This window comes from Ictidomys tridecemlineatus, chromosome 3 (genome assembly GCF_052094955.1).
Source record: "Ictidomys tridecemlineatus isolate mIctTri1 chromosome 3, mIctTri1.hap1, whole genome shotgun sequence".
In the NCBI taxonomy this organism is placed as follows: Eukaryota; Metazoa; Chordata; class Mammalia; order Rodentia; family Sciuridae; genus Ictidomys; species Ictidomys tridecemlineatus.
In genome coordinates, this window is record NC_135479.1 from 106018370 (window position 1) to 106036596 (window position 18227).

General features: G+C 35.9%; 2 protein-coding genes across 6 annotated transcripts in view; one reads left to right on the plus strand and one right to left on the minus strand.

Moving 5' to 3' along the window:
• The window catches only part of Smc4 (structural maintenance of chromosomes 4), a 32774-nt gene extending 31685 nt beyond the window's left edge, over positions 1 to 1089 (plus strand). For both annotated transcript variants that reach the window (XM_021735233.3, XM_005338289.5), the window contains exon 24: positions 322 to 1089. In XM_021735233.3, coding sequence (XP_021590908.2) covers positions 322 to 474 — 153 coding nt within the window. In that variant the 3' untranslated portion in view covers positions 475 to 1089. The remainder of the gene's footprint in view (positions 1 to 321) is intronic.
• On the minus strand, positions 1 to 16700 carry Trim59 (tripartite motif containing 59). 4 transcript variants are annotated; one of them, XM_040270014.2, is made up of 3 exons: positions 16497 to 16700; positions 15288 to 15361; positions 1 to 4377 (listed from the first exon to the last, which is right to left on the minus strand). In XM_040270014.2, exon 3 carries the CDS (start codon positions 4372 to 4374, stop codon positions 3163 to 3165), a length of 1212 nt encoding a protein of 403 aa, XP_040125948.1. In that variant the 5' UTR covers positions 4375 to 4377; positions 15288 to 15361; positions 16497 to 16700; the 3' UTR covers positions 1 to 3162. The 4 variants fall into 4 exon arrangements, with proteins under 4 accessions (XP_040125948.1, XP_005338348.1, XP_077899708.1 ...); XM_005338291.5 differs by having other exon boundaries at positions 16456 to 16696; XM_078043582.1 differs by lacking the exon at positions 16497 to 16700 and adding an exon at positions 16251 to 16311.
• Between the last annotated feature and the right edge of the window lie 1527 nt (positions 16701 to 18227).

The window sequence follows — 18227 nt, forward strand, 5'->3', positions numbered from 1 at the left end:
ATTTGTGGTTTCCATACAAATTACATATAGATAGAATTCCTTAAATTCTTTCTTATTACTGAACTGACCAAATAATTTCTTATTTATTTTGAAGAATAAATTGATGATGCAAATTAGTAGAATCACAGCTACAATCCCAGGTCTCCTTCTAGATCTTTTCTATTAGATTTCTACAGTTATGTTCCCATATTTTCCTCTTAAGCTCACACTGATTAAGTGTTAACATATCTATGTAATGTTGAACTTACACTGCAAAGTTTAGCTGTTTATTATGTGATTTACCTGCTACTACTTAATATTCCTTATTGTTTTTCTCTTTAGGAACAAACAAAAAATGCTCAGTTCATAATAATTTCTCTTCGAAATAACATGTTTGAGATTTCAGATCGACTTATTGGAATTTACAAGACATACAATATTACAAAAAGTGTTGCAGTGAACCCAAAAGAAATTGCATCAAAAGGACTTTGTTGAACTTGTTCATACTGAAGAGTCTTCAAACTGAATTAGAGTTGTATAATATTCCTAAACTGTATGACAAAACGCTATTTTATTTTATGCTGTTACTGTATAAAATATATATATTCTGTATATTGGGAAATTGTAAGAATGTGTTTTGTTAAGTGCAAACTGGAGGAAAATAAAATGCCAGAGAGTAGGTGACTTGCCCTACTTGGCCTACATTGGAAAGGCTAGCTAATCTTGTTTAAATTCTTAAGGCATTCCACTCAATTTACTAATTCTGACAATTTATTACCTAAATAGGAACATTTTGTTGCAAATCAGTCATTCTGAATTTTTACAGGGAAGAGTTTTAAATGTACATTTCTAAAACTTAATGTGCCCATTTAAAACTTAGGTAACACACAAGATAGCATTATGCTAACAGATTGTCAGGATTTTATTAGGAAGTTATTTTGTATTGAATCAAGTCTTTGCCTTAGCGCTTCAATCTCTAGATATCCTCAGTAGTTAACTCCTCATTCATTAGGTATTAAAAATCCAACATAGTTTGCATCATACTAAAACCATTGAAAATGTAAACACTGGCAGCATGAACCTAAATAAAGCAAAATCTGAAACTTCCAAGTATTGTCATTGCTTGAAATCAAGGTTCCATAAGGGAAAAATAAGTTTAATAAGGGATGGGATATGGTTTGTATCAGCACTGCTATAATCAAGTACTAAAATTGGAGAAGTGAATGAAATTATTGAACAGCTAAAACCAACAAAATACCTAGTGCCCATATGAAAATTCCAGAGCTACCATCCTAATTTTGACCACATTAAGCCAGTCAATGCAAATAAAATACCAAAAGGAGTTTATTAAAATGAAATACTTACACATAAGAAAATTTCAAGATTATGTACTTAAAGGGGTACAGTCTCATCCTGTGAAATACAAAAGAAGCATAGTAATCTCATGTCAAGCCTAAATTGCTGTTAATGGGCATACACTTTGATTTCTAGCTACAAGTAATTATTAGAACACCTAATTTATTAATTAGTCTTGGCCAATTCAATTTGAGCATAAACTGAAAAGAATCCATGGGTTCTCCCATGTGTTACTACCTATATGACCTTGTGTGTTTTCTTATGTGCAAAAAAATGGGTTAAGCTAGCACATTTTTTGCTAATAGTTACTGGAAACATAAGATAATTGAATTTGATCTTAATGGTCATTAAACTACAATGTCCTTTATTGCTTTTTTAGATTTCTAAGCAAACATTTAGTGCTTAAAGTCTATGTACCAGATACCGCTGTTTCTTAAAATTGTCTTTAATAGCTGGACATAACTCACCTCTCATTAACACCCTTCCAATGTTCTGACCACACAATGATTGTGCTGAATGTAGACCAATTGTGATCCTATATCAATGTAATGCCATCATCTGTGTTGACTTAATCTCGGCTGGTAATAAGACCTAAGGAGTTCCTTAAGAACTAGTTCCCTGAACAAAGTTACATTCATTCATTATAACCTACCTATACATAATCTGTAGGGCTAAGAACATTACTGACCTGGAAAGTCTCTGAACCAAATAAGGCCCAGAAAGGTCATCCAAGAGCAGCCAGTCTGGGATTTTTGGAGTTTGTATGCTCTGGATTTTACAGGTAATGGGCCAAAAGTCCTCCAGCAAGCACCACAACTACAGCCCATTAAGGGAATTTGAGTGAGTTCTGGCTTAATAGGCTCATCCCTTAAGAAAAGTTCAATATAAATTTGCATTACCCAAGGGAACATGTGACAAAATTTTATTTTAAGATGAATATAATGCTATCAAAATCTGTTGGAAATGAAGTATATCATCAGCATGACTATCTAGTAACATGTTTTACAGTTTTTATCCAAGAACTGATTTGACTAAAACATTACAAAATATTTTTTGGTAGTGCTGTAGATCACATAGGCAAGAGCTCCACTACTGAGCCATAACCCCAGTTCTTAAAAAAAAAAAAAAAAAAAAAACAAAAAACTTTTTTTTGAGAAACGAGCTGGGGGAAGGGATCTTGCTATATTGCCCAGGCTGACCTTGAACTTGAGATTCTTATAACTCAGCCTCCCAAATAACTAGGACTACAGGCCTATACCACCACACTCAGCTCCCGAATGACAAATCTTAATATTAGAAATTGTCATTGTTCACTAATATTGACTATCCAAAAGCTTTATTTGGAAAAGTGTTAACATTTTGGCGCTCTTTATCTAGTTCTGTTTGACCAAAAAGATCTTAAAGCAGTCCTTTGTCACAAGACTTCGATGCTTGATCTTTTAATCTTTTAACATCCTTATTCATCCATTCAAAGGCTTTTTTTTTTTTTGAGAATTTTGCCATCTTTTAATCTAAAAGCTAGAGAGAAAAATGCAAAGCCAATAGCATAAAATGTTTAAATGGTCCCAGCAGCTTTAAGTCAACCTCTTTCATTCAAACCAATAAAAATTAATTTCCAAATCAATTACTAGATTTTATTGTAGTTTCCTAATTATGACTTAACTATTATGTCTGACATCTCTTCAACAAAAGCATAAGTTTTAATATTTCTATATATTTGTTGCAAATCAAGTCTGGTTGCTATTTATGCTACCCCTATTTCTCCATTTAGCAGTGGTTAGCTTGTGCTATATACAATGAGCCTATTTACAATTCTGATTTAAGTTTTCAATAAGAAACTATTTTCCACATGAATTCCTTTAGCAAATATAAGGTATGACACAGTATATTTCTTAAATCATTTAGATTGTTAGATAAACTTTGGTAAATAGACAGAGAGACTTCAGAAAAACATATTGAAGTGATTTCATTTAAGAAGGTTATTATGTGTTGGTTGAAAAAGAGTATCAACATTAATATCACTGAAATTAGTGTAACTATAACAATGTTTAAAATTTTAAAAAATTCTACTTCTTTTTCATCCTTATCAGGCCAGGAACATGGCATTCTTTTTGAAGAGATTTTCATTTCAGGAATGAGAGCTTTCTTAATTTGTCCAATTTCTGTTCTGCTCCACTCTTCTTTTAATATTTTGCTTACTCGAGGATAAATTTCAACAGGCTGGACCTCAGGAAGTGGTCTTTGTTTCAAGATCTGCACACGTTGGCGAACATCATCAATTTTTTCAAGAAATTTAAGTGGAGACTCATCTTGTAATGAAGTTGTCACTGTCATTAATTCAAGCTGCTGCTCTCTTATTTCTTTCATTCTTTCAATTTGCGGAGTATATTTTTGATTAATCAGATTGCCAACATCACAGAGAGCTGTTAGGAAAAATTTTTTTTTCTGTTCCAACGTATCCATAAGCTCCTTAAAATACTGGAGAACAACTTCCTTATCACCTTGGACCATTTTCTCAGAATGCGATTTTTGTTCCTCTAGCTTTTCAATAAGACGAGTAAGATCTGTCCAGTGTGTATCAGTTAACTGTTTAAGCAGTTTTTGAGGTGTGTCCTTTTCTTTCAGATAAGCACTTTGAAGGTCATCTATAGGATGACCATGATGTTGACCTATAGTGAGGCAATGACCACAAACTAATTTTTTATCTAGAAGACAATAAACATTTAATGGCTGCCGATAATGTTCAGGGCAGGTGACAATATCTGGATGGTCTTCTTGCTGGTACTTTTCAATAATAGCCCTTAATGCAAAATTAACAGGTAATGATTCAATACCAGTTGGAGCAATTTCAATAATACTTCTGCAATTAGGGCACTTGAGTGGAATTCGTAAAGGTCTCCATATATAAAAGTTACCAGATGCCTGAAGAACATTTTCCAAACAATTTCTACAAAATGTATGAGAGCATGGTAGTACACGAGGATCTTCAAATATACTGTAACAAATGGGACACGTTAACTCATCCTCAAAATTGTGCATTTCCTGTCAAGAGAAAGAAGTATATTTAAAGTTTACATATAACAAATACATCTATTTATATAAAGTTTCAGTCATTAACCTCCACTATACTTGTCACTGAAAAGGACAATTATTAAAAATTTTTTAAAATGACATTCTTAGTAATTCAAATCCTAATCTAATATTGAATTGATAATCTTTAAGAGTTTATTGAAAAGTCAACCCAAGCAAAATGTAATACAATGCTTCAAATAAGTCGTTTAAATTTGTTACCGTGTACTGAACACTTAAGAAAAATTCAAAATATTCTGCTGAAATCTAATTACAACTACTATATACAACTTTTTTTCATTATGCTAAAATCAAAATTTATAGCTAAATGAATTTAACATTTTCAATAAGAAAGTTTGCACTGTCAAAAGATATGTATATAATGAATAAACAAAAATAAATATTTCTACTACATAATGTTTACACAGAGTTAGCAATATAATATTTTTTAATTCAAAAGGAAAAAACATGCTTCAAGTTGGCTCAGTTCTTTAATTCAAAAGGAAACATAGTCCCCAGTTGGCTCATTCATGTTTTGTTCTTTTTGTGCTGGGAACTGAACATCAACCCAGTCCTTTTTTGTTTGTTTGTTTTAGATAGGATCTCACTAAATTGCCTAGACTGACTTCTAACTTGCAATCCTGTCTCAGTCTCCCAAATTGCTGGGATTATAGATGAATGCTGCTGTTTTTGCAGTGCTGAAAACAGAATATAGCCTTGTACATGCTAAGAAAGCCCTTTACCAATGAGCTAGGAATTAAACCAGTCCACAGTGAAATTTTCTAAAGCAATAATTTTAACTTGAATATTTGGAAAAGAAAAGGATTTTAAATAGACCTTGAAATAAAAATCAGTTCGAAATATGAAAAAGTTGATTCTGATGACTCTGAAGCACTGAGTAGTGAAAAACTAAAGTACAGATGCTAAAGAAGATAAAGGACACCATTAATCATCTTTCCTTCACTAAAAAATGTGTATGAGACAGAAAAATAAATCCAGTAATAGTTCAGAAATTTACTGACACAAGTAAAGACTTCTTCTCAAGCTATTGATATTTTCAACAACAGAAGCCTGACTTACCCCTTTGATGGGAAAAAAAATAAGTTATACCACTGTTAAAACACACAAAACAAGAAAATCCAAGTGCTATTCATGTAAAATACTATTGAATATCAAATCCTCCTTTATTACACCAGATTTTTAGATTAAAAGTCTGTGAAAACAGCATCTAAAAATAACTAAATACACTTTTAAGAAAGATTAAAAACCTCTGTAGACTTTAGCTGTTTAGCTTCCTTTACTATATGCCAAACTCCTATCCTTCAGCATGAAGCTGGCTCTGCACCAGTTTAGGACTGTTAATCTTATTGCACTTTTATTTCATAGCACATAAGAGATTTTATTTATGAAGAATTTTGTACCAGGCACAGTGGCTCAGACCTACAATCCCAGCAACTTTCGAGGCTAAGTAAGGTGGCAGGATCACAAGGAGGCCAGTGTTGACAACTTGGTGAGACCCTGTCTCGAGAAATAAAGGTCTAGAGATGTAGCTCAGCGGTTAAGCATTCCAAGGTTCAATTAAAAAAAAAAAAAAAAATTGAATAAGGTTAGGAATTATGTCTAAACTATGCTATATTTCTACAATCTACACACACAACTTAACACATTAAACATTCATTCCCCATTGGTTGAATCTTAAAAGTTTTTTTTAATAGCAAAATTTCTATTTAGGAAAAGCTTTAGCAGGAGAGTCCATCAGGAAATACTCTATTCAGACTGACAAAATTCAGATCCCTAATGAGCCAAGATGTGTCATACAGAGACTAAATTTGAATTGTGAAGCATTCCAGGAAACTAAAGTTAATTGGGCAATAGCATAGAAGATAATAGTCACTGCAGATAAATTCAAGTGAATGCATGCTGGAAAACCTTTACAACTCTACCTCACACCTACAGAGACACTGAAGTCATTCAAAAACCATCCAAGAAAAACAAACATATTTCTCAAGAGTATTTCAGTGATGTCACATGCACAATGAAGGAATACACAGAGCAGCTAGAAAAAAATTTAAATAGACATTCAACCTAGATTTAATATTATTAGAGTTATTTAATGTATAAGAAGCATAACTAGCCCTAAAAACTTAACATTTCATTCCAAAGCCCTATTTCTATACTTGTCAAAATGCTAGAGAAAACTTCTCTGAGAATGTATTTAGGGACCCAAAAGCTTGAATTAGAATTCTTTAGAATGAGAATATTCAAATAATAATAATAATAATAAGCCATCTCCAGTGCTTATATAAAATGGAACATAATAGAATAAAAAATCATGGTCTCAAAGTTACTACTACAGTATGTAGAATTTTTATTAAAATTTAACCAGAAACTTACAGATTAAATTTAAATATCAGTGAATCAAATTTTATTCTGACTACCCTCTTGCAGACTTCTTAAAAACTGTGGGTATCAAATTAGATAGAAATCATAACTTAAAAGGGACATGCCAAAAAAAAATTTTTTTAATAAGGCCAGGAACTTTATGACTGGTTACTACCTAAGAACTACAGGATTACAGTTTGCTATCACACTTGGGCACTATTTTTCCAGAGATCAGTATGACACTGTAGACCAATGGCACAGAATAGAGGACACAGAGACTAACCCACATAATTACAATTATCTTATATTAGACAGAGGTGTCTAAAACATACACTGGAGAAAGGATAACCTCTTCAACAAATGGTGCTGGAGAAACAGGAAATCCATATGCAACAAAATGAAATTAAACCCTATCTCTCACCATGCACAAAACTCAACTCAAAGTGGATCAAGGACCTAGGAATTAAACCAGAGACCTTGTGTCCAATAAAAGAAAAAGTAGGCCCAAATCTCTATCGTGTGGGATTAGGCCCCAACTTCCTTAATAAGACTCTAATAGCATAAGAATTAAAATCAAGAATCAATAAATGGGATGGATTCAAACAAAAAAAGCTTCTCAGCAAAAGAAACAATCAGTGAGGTGAATAGAAATCCCACATCTTAGGAACAAATTTTTACCACTTACACATCAGATAGAGCACTAATCTCTAAGGTATATAAAGAACTCAAAAAGCTAAACACCAAAAAAAACAAATAACCCAATCAATAAATGGGCCAAAGAATTGAACAGATACTTCTCAGAAGATGATATAAAATCAATCAACAAATATATGAAAAAAAATGTTCAACAACCCTAGCAACTAGAGAAATGCAAATCAAAACTACATTACATCTCAACATAGTGTTGGTGAGGATATGGATTAAAAGGCACACTCATACATTGCTGGTGGGACTGCAAATTGGTGCAGCCAATATGGAAAGCAGTATAGAGATTTCTTGGAAAACTAGGAATAGAATCAACATTTGACCCAGCTATCCCACTCCTTGGTCTATACCCAAAGGACTTAAAAACAGCATACTACAGGGACACAGCCACATCAATGTTTATAGCAGCACAATTCACAATAGCTAAACTATGGAACCAACCTAGATGCCCTTCAGTAGATGAACAGATAAAGAAAATGTGGCATATATACACAATGGAATATTACTCAGCAATAAAAGAGACTAAAATCATGGCATTGTCCGGTAAATGGATGGAGTTGGAGAATATAATGCTAAGTGAAGTTAGCCAATCCCCCTCAAAAAAATGCCAAATGTTTTCTCTGATATAAGGAGGATGATTCACAGTGGGGTTGGGAGGGGGAGCATGGGAGGATTAGATGAACTGGACAGGGCAAAGGGGTGGGAGGGGAAGGGAAAAGGGCATGGGGGTAGAAAAGCCGGTGGAATGAGATGGACCTCGTTACCCTAAGTAGTATGAAGACACAAATGGTGTGATGATACTTTGTATACAATAAGAGATATGAAAAATTGTGCTCTATATGTATAATATGAATTGTAAGGCATTCTGCTGTCATATATAACAAATTAGAATAAAAAATAAATTTAAAAAAGAGATAATAACCTAATAGCTAAAAAAAAAAAATTGTACAGTTGAGATGGATGCAGTTTGTTGTGCCTCTTACACCCCAATAAAGCTTCTTTTAACAAAAAAATAAAACTTTATGCACCAAAAAAATAAAACTTTATGCAACCTGCAGTGGGATGGAGGGGATGACAACTTTATATGAACCTCTTAAATTTACTAAGTTTTAAAACATCAATAATGACACTGGAAACTAGAAAACAATGAAGCAATGCTTTCGATATTCTCAGGGGACAAAAAGCCTTCCTTAATGGAACCTAAAATACATTTTGATATAAAGGTAACCAGACATGAAACCTCTCACAAATGAGACCCTGCCAATCATTCTTAATGAAGCTACTACAGGAGAAAAGACAATAATTCTCATCAGGATAACTAGGAAACAAAGTCCAGGACAACAGTACAGTCCTAAAGAACAATGTGTCTAAAAAAGACACATACAGGGGTGTCTTTAGGTAAATAAAGGAACTGACAAAATTCTTCATGTACTTGAACATACTGAGAGGTCATAAAAAAACTAAATTTAGGAAAAAGGAATAGATATAAAAAGAGAATAAATATTATATATCCTAGCTGTTTTATTAACATAGTCATATTACATTACATGTGTACACACACACATATATCATAAAACTGATTTTACCAGAGCAACAAAAAAATGTGGGTTTTTTTTTGGAGCGGGTAGGGTCAGGTTTCTGGGCATTGAAACCCAGGGACTTTCTACCACTGAACTACATTCCCATCTCTTTTGACTTTTTTTTTTTTAATTTTTTTATTATTTAGTTTGAGGTGACACGTTATCTTTATTTTATATTTGTGTGGTGCTGAGATCGAACCCAGTGCTTCACACATAACAGGTAAGCTATCACTGAGCCACAATCCCACCCTCTTGATTTTTTATTTTGAGACAAGGTCTCACTAGGTTGTCCAGGCTGGCCTCAAACTCTCCTGTCTCAGCCTCCTAAATCACTGGGATTACAGGAATGGGCCACTGTGCCCAGCAAAAACTAATTACTAATCTTCCCTTATAAGAAAGCCATTACATACTTGGGGGAAAAAAATAGTAAAAGCATATTATTTGAAAATACAGAAGTAAATACCAAAAGAAACAGTTAAAAGAGAGGATTTTATTTCTGGACAGTAGGAATCATGAGTAGGGAAAGTATGGGCAAGGGTCTGCTATTTTTATTACACAATGGTTTCACTTTTAATCATTAACATGCAAATAAAAATATGTTAGCCAGCTGTGGTGATTCTAGCCTAAATTCCAAACTACTAGAGAGGCTGAAGTGGGACTGCAAGCTGGTGGCGAGACTGGGCAATTTTGCTAAACCCCTAAATTTTTTAAAAATTTATAAAATGTTAAAGATACATGGACAACCCTACAAGCACACAGGCAGAAAGGCAGGATGAAAAAAGCAAAACAAAACTATAATGGTCTCAAGATTCTCCTCTGGATGATCCTAATTTTTTTTTTTTTTTGGATGATCCTAATTTTCAAAAAAAGAATGGCCACAATTATCTCTCATATATGCTTTCTATGATGTGCCCTTTTTGCTACTCTCCAGTCAAGAGATGAAATCTATTCTCCCACTAGGAAAATAAGAGATGGCTCTGACCCATAGGATACGGTTGAAGCAATGTTTTGAGTTCTAGGTATAGCCCTTAAGATGTCTGGCTGGGCTGGGTGTGTAGCCCGGTGGTACAGTGTGCTTGCTTAGCATGCTCAAGGACCTGGGCTCAATCCCCAGAACTGTCAATTAAGAAAAAAAAAGAGGAAGAATTCTGGCAACCAGTTGCTATATAAGAGATCTAGGCTAGGGCTGGTGTTGTGGCTCAGTGGTAGAGTGCTCACCTAGCATGCACAAGGGACTAGGTTCAATCCTCAGCACCACATAAATGTTAAATAAAGATATTGTGTCCATCTAAAACTTAAAAATAAATATATAAAAAAATAGAATAGAAATCTAGGATACTCTGCTGAAGGGAGGCCAGGTGGAAAAGCAATGAGATGTCAGATGTTAGTGAAAAAAACTTCTTGGACTTACAACTAGCCAAATCTTCAGAATTTTGTTACACAGTAGATAATCAAAATATATATAATGAGTGAAAAAAAAAATTCTACAGACAAAACTGAAGCCATACACTTTCATTAATCAAAGAAAAAAAGAAGGAATATAAAAATGAAGATTCTGCTAAAAAACAGTTTGAGTCAAGTACAACAGTAAATGTCTATACTCTAGCTACCTTGTAAGCTTAGGGAGGAGAATCACTTGAGCCCACAAGTTCAATACCAGCCTGGGCAACACAGCCAGACCCCATTTCTCAAAAAACAACCTGAATAAAATAATAAAGGTACTAGAAAAATTAAAATTGTAGTAGGATTTAGCTCAGTGGCAAGAGTGCTAGCATGAATGAGGTCCTGGGTTCATTCTCAATATCAACAAGAAAAAAAGAAAGAAAACACAAATTTGCAAGAGTAAAGCCAGGCACAGTGATGAACCGCCTGTAATCACAGCAAGACAAAAGGATTTCAAGTTCAAAGGCAGCCTGCTGAGGCCCCAAGCAACTTAGCTAGATCCTGTCTCAAAATATTAAAAGGGCTGGGGCTGGGGCTCAGTTAATAGAGCCCTTTCCTCATATGGGTGAGGCACTGGGTTCAAACCTCATATTTATTCATATAAATAAAAATATGGTGTCCACCTACAACTAATATATATATATATATATATATATAAATATATATATATATATTAAAAAGGGGAGATATATATATATATATATATAAAATATTAAAAAGGGGTGCCCTGGGGATGTGGCTCAGTGGTTGAGCACCCTGGGTTGAGCACCCTGGTTCAATCTTCAGTACCAAAAATAAATTGTTAGAGTGACAAACCTTACAAAGAAACCCTCTTAAGCTGGTTTGTTTATTTTAATAAATAAACAAGCCTTAGCTATCTGTGATAGGCAGTCAGCCTCTAAAATGGCCCCCAACAACCTCTACTTTCTGGGTTCTTTTCTAATCTCCTCCCCTTGAGTGTGGACTGAACCAAGTGACTCCCTTCTAACACAGAAAATACACGGAAGTGAAGGTACTTCACTGCAAGTAATAAAAGACCACAGCTTCTGTCTCTGTACCTCTCTTGAAGCACTCTCACTAAGGGAAACAAGCTACCAATGTTATAAGCAGACCAAGGCACACTTGGTATGGTGAGGAACTAAGCCCTTAAGTATAATACCCCACAAGGAACTAAGACTGCAAGCTTCCACATAAGTGAGCTTGAAAGCAATACTTCAGGCCCAGTAAAGTCTATGACTCCAACAGCTTCACTTCAAACTCATTAAGTGGCAGCGGACATAAGGCACCAGCTAAGCCACTCCTAGATTTCTGATCCATAAAAACTATGTTTTAATACTTGCTGTTTTAAAGCTAGGTAATAACACAATCCTGTAATGTCAGCCACACAAGAGAATAAGGTAGGAGGATCCCAAGTTCAAGGCCAGCCTGAGCAACAACCTTCTCAAATTTTTATTAAAAAAAAAAAAAGGAATGGGGATGGGAATGTAGCTCACTGGTCAAGCTCTTGCCTAATATGTGCAAGAAATACCTGGATTCCAAAATACTCTGGGACCAGGACCAGGGCTCATAGGGTATCTACTGAGGGGTGGAAGGAGGGAAGAGTCTCTTGAGTTCTGTCAAATGTTAAAGAAACAATTTCTTGCTCAACTGTAACAGAAAGTAAATATAAGAAGTTTGCAAATTGTTTTGAAGACAGTATAACAAGATTCCAAAATCTAACAGAATATAAACTAAAAATAGGCCAATTTCAAAAATGGAAACTAAGCCAGCAGGACACCCTACACCTGTAATCCCAGAAGTTCAGGAGGCAGAAACAGAAAGGATCACAAGTTAAAAGCCAGCCTCAGCAACTCAGCAAGACCCTGTCTCAAAAATAAAAAAAAATTTAAAAAGGGTTAGAGATGTGGCTCAGTGGCTAAGCACTCCTAGGTTCAACCCCTGGAACCAAAAAAAAACAAAAGGAAACTGATGTAAAATCCTACACACAACATTAACAAAAACAATTCAGGAGTATAAAAAAATATTGTATCGTGACTCGGCTAAAAGAGTAGTTCAGTGGTAAACATGATTAGCATGAGGGAGGCCCTAGATTCAATCCCCAGCATATGCGTGCACTCACTTGTGTGTATACACATAATACTCTACCACTCTACCAGTACTAAATAACATACTAATAATATACTGGTACTAATAACATCAGAAATAGTTAATTCAGTTGCAGAAAATCTATTAATACAATTCATTCAATTATGTCAATGGAAGAAAAAATCCATTTTTCACATTAGATCTGAAAAACAGTATGAAAAAAAGTAAGCAATCCAGAGAAAGGAAGTAGAATGGCAGTTGTCAGGACCTGAGAGAGGGGAGACTGTAGTTATTGGTTAATGAGTGCAGAACTTCAGTCTAGGAAGATGAAAACATTCTGGAAATAGTTAACAAAAAAAAAAAAATGAGAATGTATATAATGCCACTGAACCGTACATTTCTTAAAATGAATAATTTAAATGTTAGGACTGGGGTTGTGGCTCAGCAGCAGTAGAGTGCTTGACTAGCATGTGTGAAGCCCTGGGTTCGCTCCTCAGCACCACAAAAAAGTAAATAAAGGTATTATGTACAACTAAAAGTATTATGTACAACTAAAAAAAATTTTTAAAAAAGAAACTGAATTTTTTTAAAAAATATTAAAATCATGTTATGTATACATTTTTTCAGTTGTAGTTGGGACACAATAATTTTATTTTTTTAGTTTTTTAGTTGTAGGCAGACATAATACCTTTATTTTTTGTTTATTTTTATATGGTGCTAAGGCTCGAACCCAGAGCCTCACACAAGCTAGGCAAGTACTCTACCGCTGAGCCACAACCCCAGCCCCATGTTATGTATTTTAATACAATAAAAAACCTAAAAAAAGTTTTTAACTGTCATGATTATTATCAAGTCTTTCCTCTGCCAAAATAATCTCAAAATCAGTTTATATTATTTCATGCTTTTAAAACACACACACACAAAAAAAATGCTGGGTGCAGTGGTACGCGCCCATAAGCCCAGCAGTCTGGGAGGCTGAGGGAGAAGGATTCTGAGTTCCAAGCCAGCCTCAGCAACTGAGTGAGGCCCTGATGAACTCCGCAAAACTCTTCTCTCTAAATAAAATATAAAAAAGGGCTGGAGATGTGACTCAGTGGTTAAGTGCCTCTGGGTTCAATCCCTGATACCAAAAGGAAAATCAAAGACACATATTTTCCTCCAGTGAGTACTAAAAGCTTAACTACTTAGTTCAAGTTTCCCACTTTTTTTTTGAAAGCACCAAGAAATATGAATATTTTTTAAATCTCAGAAAAATGAGGCTGAATTATCTACTTACAAATTATTTCACAAATTTCTTGTGTTTAAATGTCAAAAACATGTTTGAACTTCCAAACTTTTTATGAAGTCTTTCACCAGAAAGGGCTGACTTGTGCCTCCATAGTATCTAACCAGCATATAAGATAACAGATATGATGATAATAGAAGGAGAATTAGGCAACATCAAAAATACTATACTCATTCTCCTCTGTAAACAACTTTTTAGGTTTCAAATTCATAAAGCTTTACTGTCTTTCATCTCCAAACATGAGAATGGTTATAAAACATTTATTAGATTTTGTAATATTTGAAAAGAAATGATATTTACTGTATTACAGAGTTAGATGACTTATCACAGGACTTCTGGTAAGAAAGTCTAGGAAAATTCAAGTGGTGCCATCACCCAGACTGGGGCTCACATCTTTGTGGTCCTGATAAAAACTGCATTTCACGCAATTCAAGACTTCCTTAAGAACAGCTACCACTGTTATCACCTACATACATACATGATTTTTGTATATGTGGCACTAGGGATTGAATCCATAGCCTCACGCATGAAAGAGCTCTACCACTTTGCTACATCCTCAGCCTTTTTAAATTTTATTTTGAGTCAGGATCTCCTCTAAATTTCCCAGTAACTTTTAACTTTCAACCTCCTGCCTCAACCTCCAGAATAGCTAGGAATGATAGGTATACATGACCAGCATAAGAGAAAATTTTTAGAAATCACTTTGCCATGTATAAATATACACAAAAATAATAAAGCATCACCATAACTCTCAACTTAAAAAGAAAAAAATTCTATGATCAGATATGATTTTAATTCTTTACCCATTGTGTACTTTTTTCTTTTATTATGATATCAACCTGTTTTTTCCCCAAAATAAGAAAGCACTAATGAAAAGGTTTTAATTGCTTTTTTAATACTTTTCAAAGTGAAAATATAGTGAAAAATACTCAGCAAAATATTTACTCAAAGGTCAATATTAGCATTACCTAAAGTCAAATTTGCACCTTGCTTGATTAGATTATGATACCTTCCTTCAAAGGACAGCTAGTTATGACTCACCAAAAATGATTGAGATCAATATGTAAATGCATAATAAAAATTTATCCAAATAACAAAAAATTTAATTTGCATATCTGTATGTATGAAATAATTCAATTTGTGTGTGTGTGTGTGTGTGTGTGTTTTGAGATGTACACATCCTTGTAAAATTTCTGGAATGGTATGGAAGCGTCAACAATGACTACCTTTAAAGTCAGATGACAGCATTATTTACTTTTCACTTTATGCTCCTTCTATAATGTTATAATTTTATACACCACCAACGTATACCTTTTTTCAAGAGACTTTTAAATTTCACCTTACAGTTTAAATCATACACTATGAAATCATAAAAATCTAATTCACTTAAGCTCTGAGTTTACCTCCTTTATTGATCTCCTGTTTCGGATACTGGATATACTTTATCTTCTCCAACTTTTCCAGATTCTTTGTTGTTCTAAAATTAAAATAATTTTATCTTTAGTATTCAGATTTAGTTTCTCAAAAAAAAAATATATTAAATACGATGTCACGGGAATGACTGCTAATTCACTGTCTTTGATGTGTACCTTTCAGAACTTAGACTTCATTGTGTTTTTAGAAAAGTAGTGACAAATGCCAACAGTTGTTGGACTGCAAGTGGAGCTATCGTTTGCATCTTGAAAACCCAATTTTGACACAAAGGAACTTTTTTTTTTTTTTGTACTGAGGATTGAGCCCAGGCACTTAAATCACTGAGCCCCATCCCCAGACCTTTTTGAGACAGGGTCTCTCGCTAAACTGCTGAAGCTGGCTTGGAAACTGTGCTCCTTCTGCCTCAGCTTTCTGAGCCGCTGGGATTACAGGGGTGGGTCACTGCGCCCAGCATACAAAGGAACTCTTTTAACGGCATCAAATATCTCAACGAGCTTTCGACGCTATTAACTAACATGGTGACGACGAACAAAATATCCAGTCATTTTAGATTGCTTAAAATTAACAGAAAGACAAGAAGCATCCGTAAAAGACTTGACCACTCAAGTCAAATCTCTATTGATTTAGGTTATTCAAATCTCACAGTTCTGGTACAGAAAAGTTGTAGGACTCTGGGTCTGTTTTAACTAATACTCTCAAAAGTGAAGTTTCAAATCTGCAAAATGGGCATACTAACAACTTCCCCTGTTAAGTCTGTAAAAACTTCACACAAAGAAGGGGCTCAAAATGGCAGCACTCTTCCTTCCCCTTCTCGAAGGTTTCTAACAAACCTCCTCAGGCTCCCAGCTAACGCGCCACCTCCACAGCCGCGATCTCCCCCGCCCCAGGCTCCGCCAAGGTTGACCCTTTCGGCATAGTCCCGCTAAGCTCACCATCACCCCTAACAGAGCACCTTCTCCTTCAGAGCAATGCAGTTCCAGAGTGCAGAAAGGGAAGTTGTTCCCCAAACACATGTGGCAACAAGGGAATGGATGCAGCACCCAAGCCCACCCACCCTCTCCATCATCAAGCCCCCACCTTCCCCGCCAAATACACCAGTACAGCAGCCTGCGTTACAGCAAAAGAAAAGGGACTTACAGCCGCCTTCTCAGATCGGAAAAGAAAGTCCTCAGACTCACAGCGAGGAGGTGGGCGACGAGGTAAGTCCACCACGAGGACACACAACACCACAGCAGCCGCCAGATGAGAGGTGCCAGGCGTCCCAGTCCTCCGCCCCAAAGGACTTCAGGTGCCCCAAAGAGGCGGGGCCTTGCAGAGCCTGACTGCGCAGACGCAGTCTCCAAGCAACGTTCAACTGCGCAACATCTGCCAATGGGAAAAAGCGCGGGGCCGCCGTTCGAAAGTAAACGGCCGCTGGCGCCAGCAGAGGTGGGGGCGTGAGCAACAGGGCGCGGCCTGAGGCGGACGCCCAGCTTTCTACGCCTGCGCAAAAGGCGCAAGCGGCCAAACTCGCAGAGGTGCTGGGAGAGAGAGCAGCTCCTCTGTTGTGGGGCGCTTGGGTGGGTGTGGTGTGCCTCGCGGGCTGGGGTCCCGCCTGAGGAAGCGTCTTGGCGCTGAGGGCTGCGGGAGAGGCGAGGTCGGGCGGGCCTGAGCTACGCTAGGACGGCTGAGGGTTTCTTGAGGCATCTTTGTGGGAATGTTTATTACATGGAGGCACGCTGTCACGGTGTGATGCTAGGATTTTAAAGCCACTGCCATAGTTACTTCAGGAGTTCCGTGGTCCCCGAAGTCTCCACAGCCCCGAGGGCACACGTGCATCGTCCTTTGAGCTGAGTTGCCCTTTGTCTCTACGTTGTGGAGACTTAGACCCACATGGGGTATCTGAGCATAGAAGGGGCTTTAGAGCTCTCTTGTATTCAGAGAAGTGAAAGATTTAGTAGGAACCTTAGGACTCATTAGGAAGTCCTCTCGCCCGCCCTTCTTCCCCCCACCCCCCCTTTTTTTTATCATTTTGTGAAATTTCCTAGAGATGACGGTTGCAAAAGAATTACCAGCTTTTAGTTTACAGCTTCCCTCGCCTAAAATTCTTTTATCTACTGCTGTGATGAAACTATGGACTTAGTGTATTTGGTATTGCCAATACATTCAGATATTAGGCTTTTAACCAGTAGATTAGAGAAAAATATCAACGAGAATATAAAGCAGAAATCAAGACAATATTAATGAGACCTTAGTCAATCTCAGGTGTCTTCACCAATTCAGCTGTGACATACTCTTCCTAAAAGGCTGTTTATGAAATGTGGATTCTAGGGATACCCACCGTTTCATGCTGGCGCGTGTATGTGTGTGTGTGTTTCAATTTTATTGTACTTTTGTTACTTAATCTTTGTAGTTTCCTAATAGCTTTTTAGCTTTTGGTAAAAAAAAAAAAAAAAAAAAGTATCTTTGCATGGCAATAAATGCTCTAGACTTTTATGAAATTATTCCCTCCCATAACTGTAGTTGCCTCTAGGATTAAATTAATATAGCTGAGCATTAATGTTTTTAGATCTAATTTTCTCAACCTGTTGTCCCCTAGGCTTTCTCACTGCAAAAGTTTTAATGCATGTGACAAGAAAGCAGAATTAGCTCTCCTTACTCTCTGGATTTTGTTTTACAAAAAAGCCGAGCCGATTAGAAAAATAACTTTCAAGGTAAGAAGCAGTTAATGCTGAAGAAGTAGAAAGAAAAAGTATGATAGTCCCAAAACAGATTACTGAGGTCCTGATAAGAGGAAGTTAAAGACATCACAAAGGAGAGACTAATCTGTTCCTCTAGGGAGTCTTGTTTACAGGCCCAGGAGGTTCCCAACTGTGCCAAAGATTTCTGTAATCCCACATGGGGGAAGAGAGAAGATGGTAGAGAACTAC

Bases quoted from the DNA above. Each gene is read 5' to 3' on its own strand.
- Trim59 (XM_040270014.2), bottom strand. From the start codon at position 4,374: ATGCACAATTTTGAGGATGAGTTAACGTGTCCCATTTGTTACAGTATA.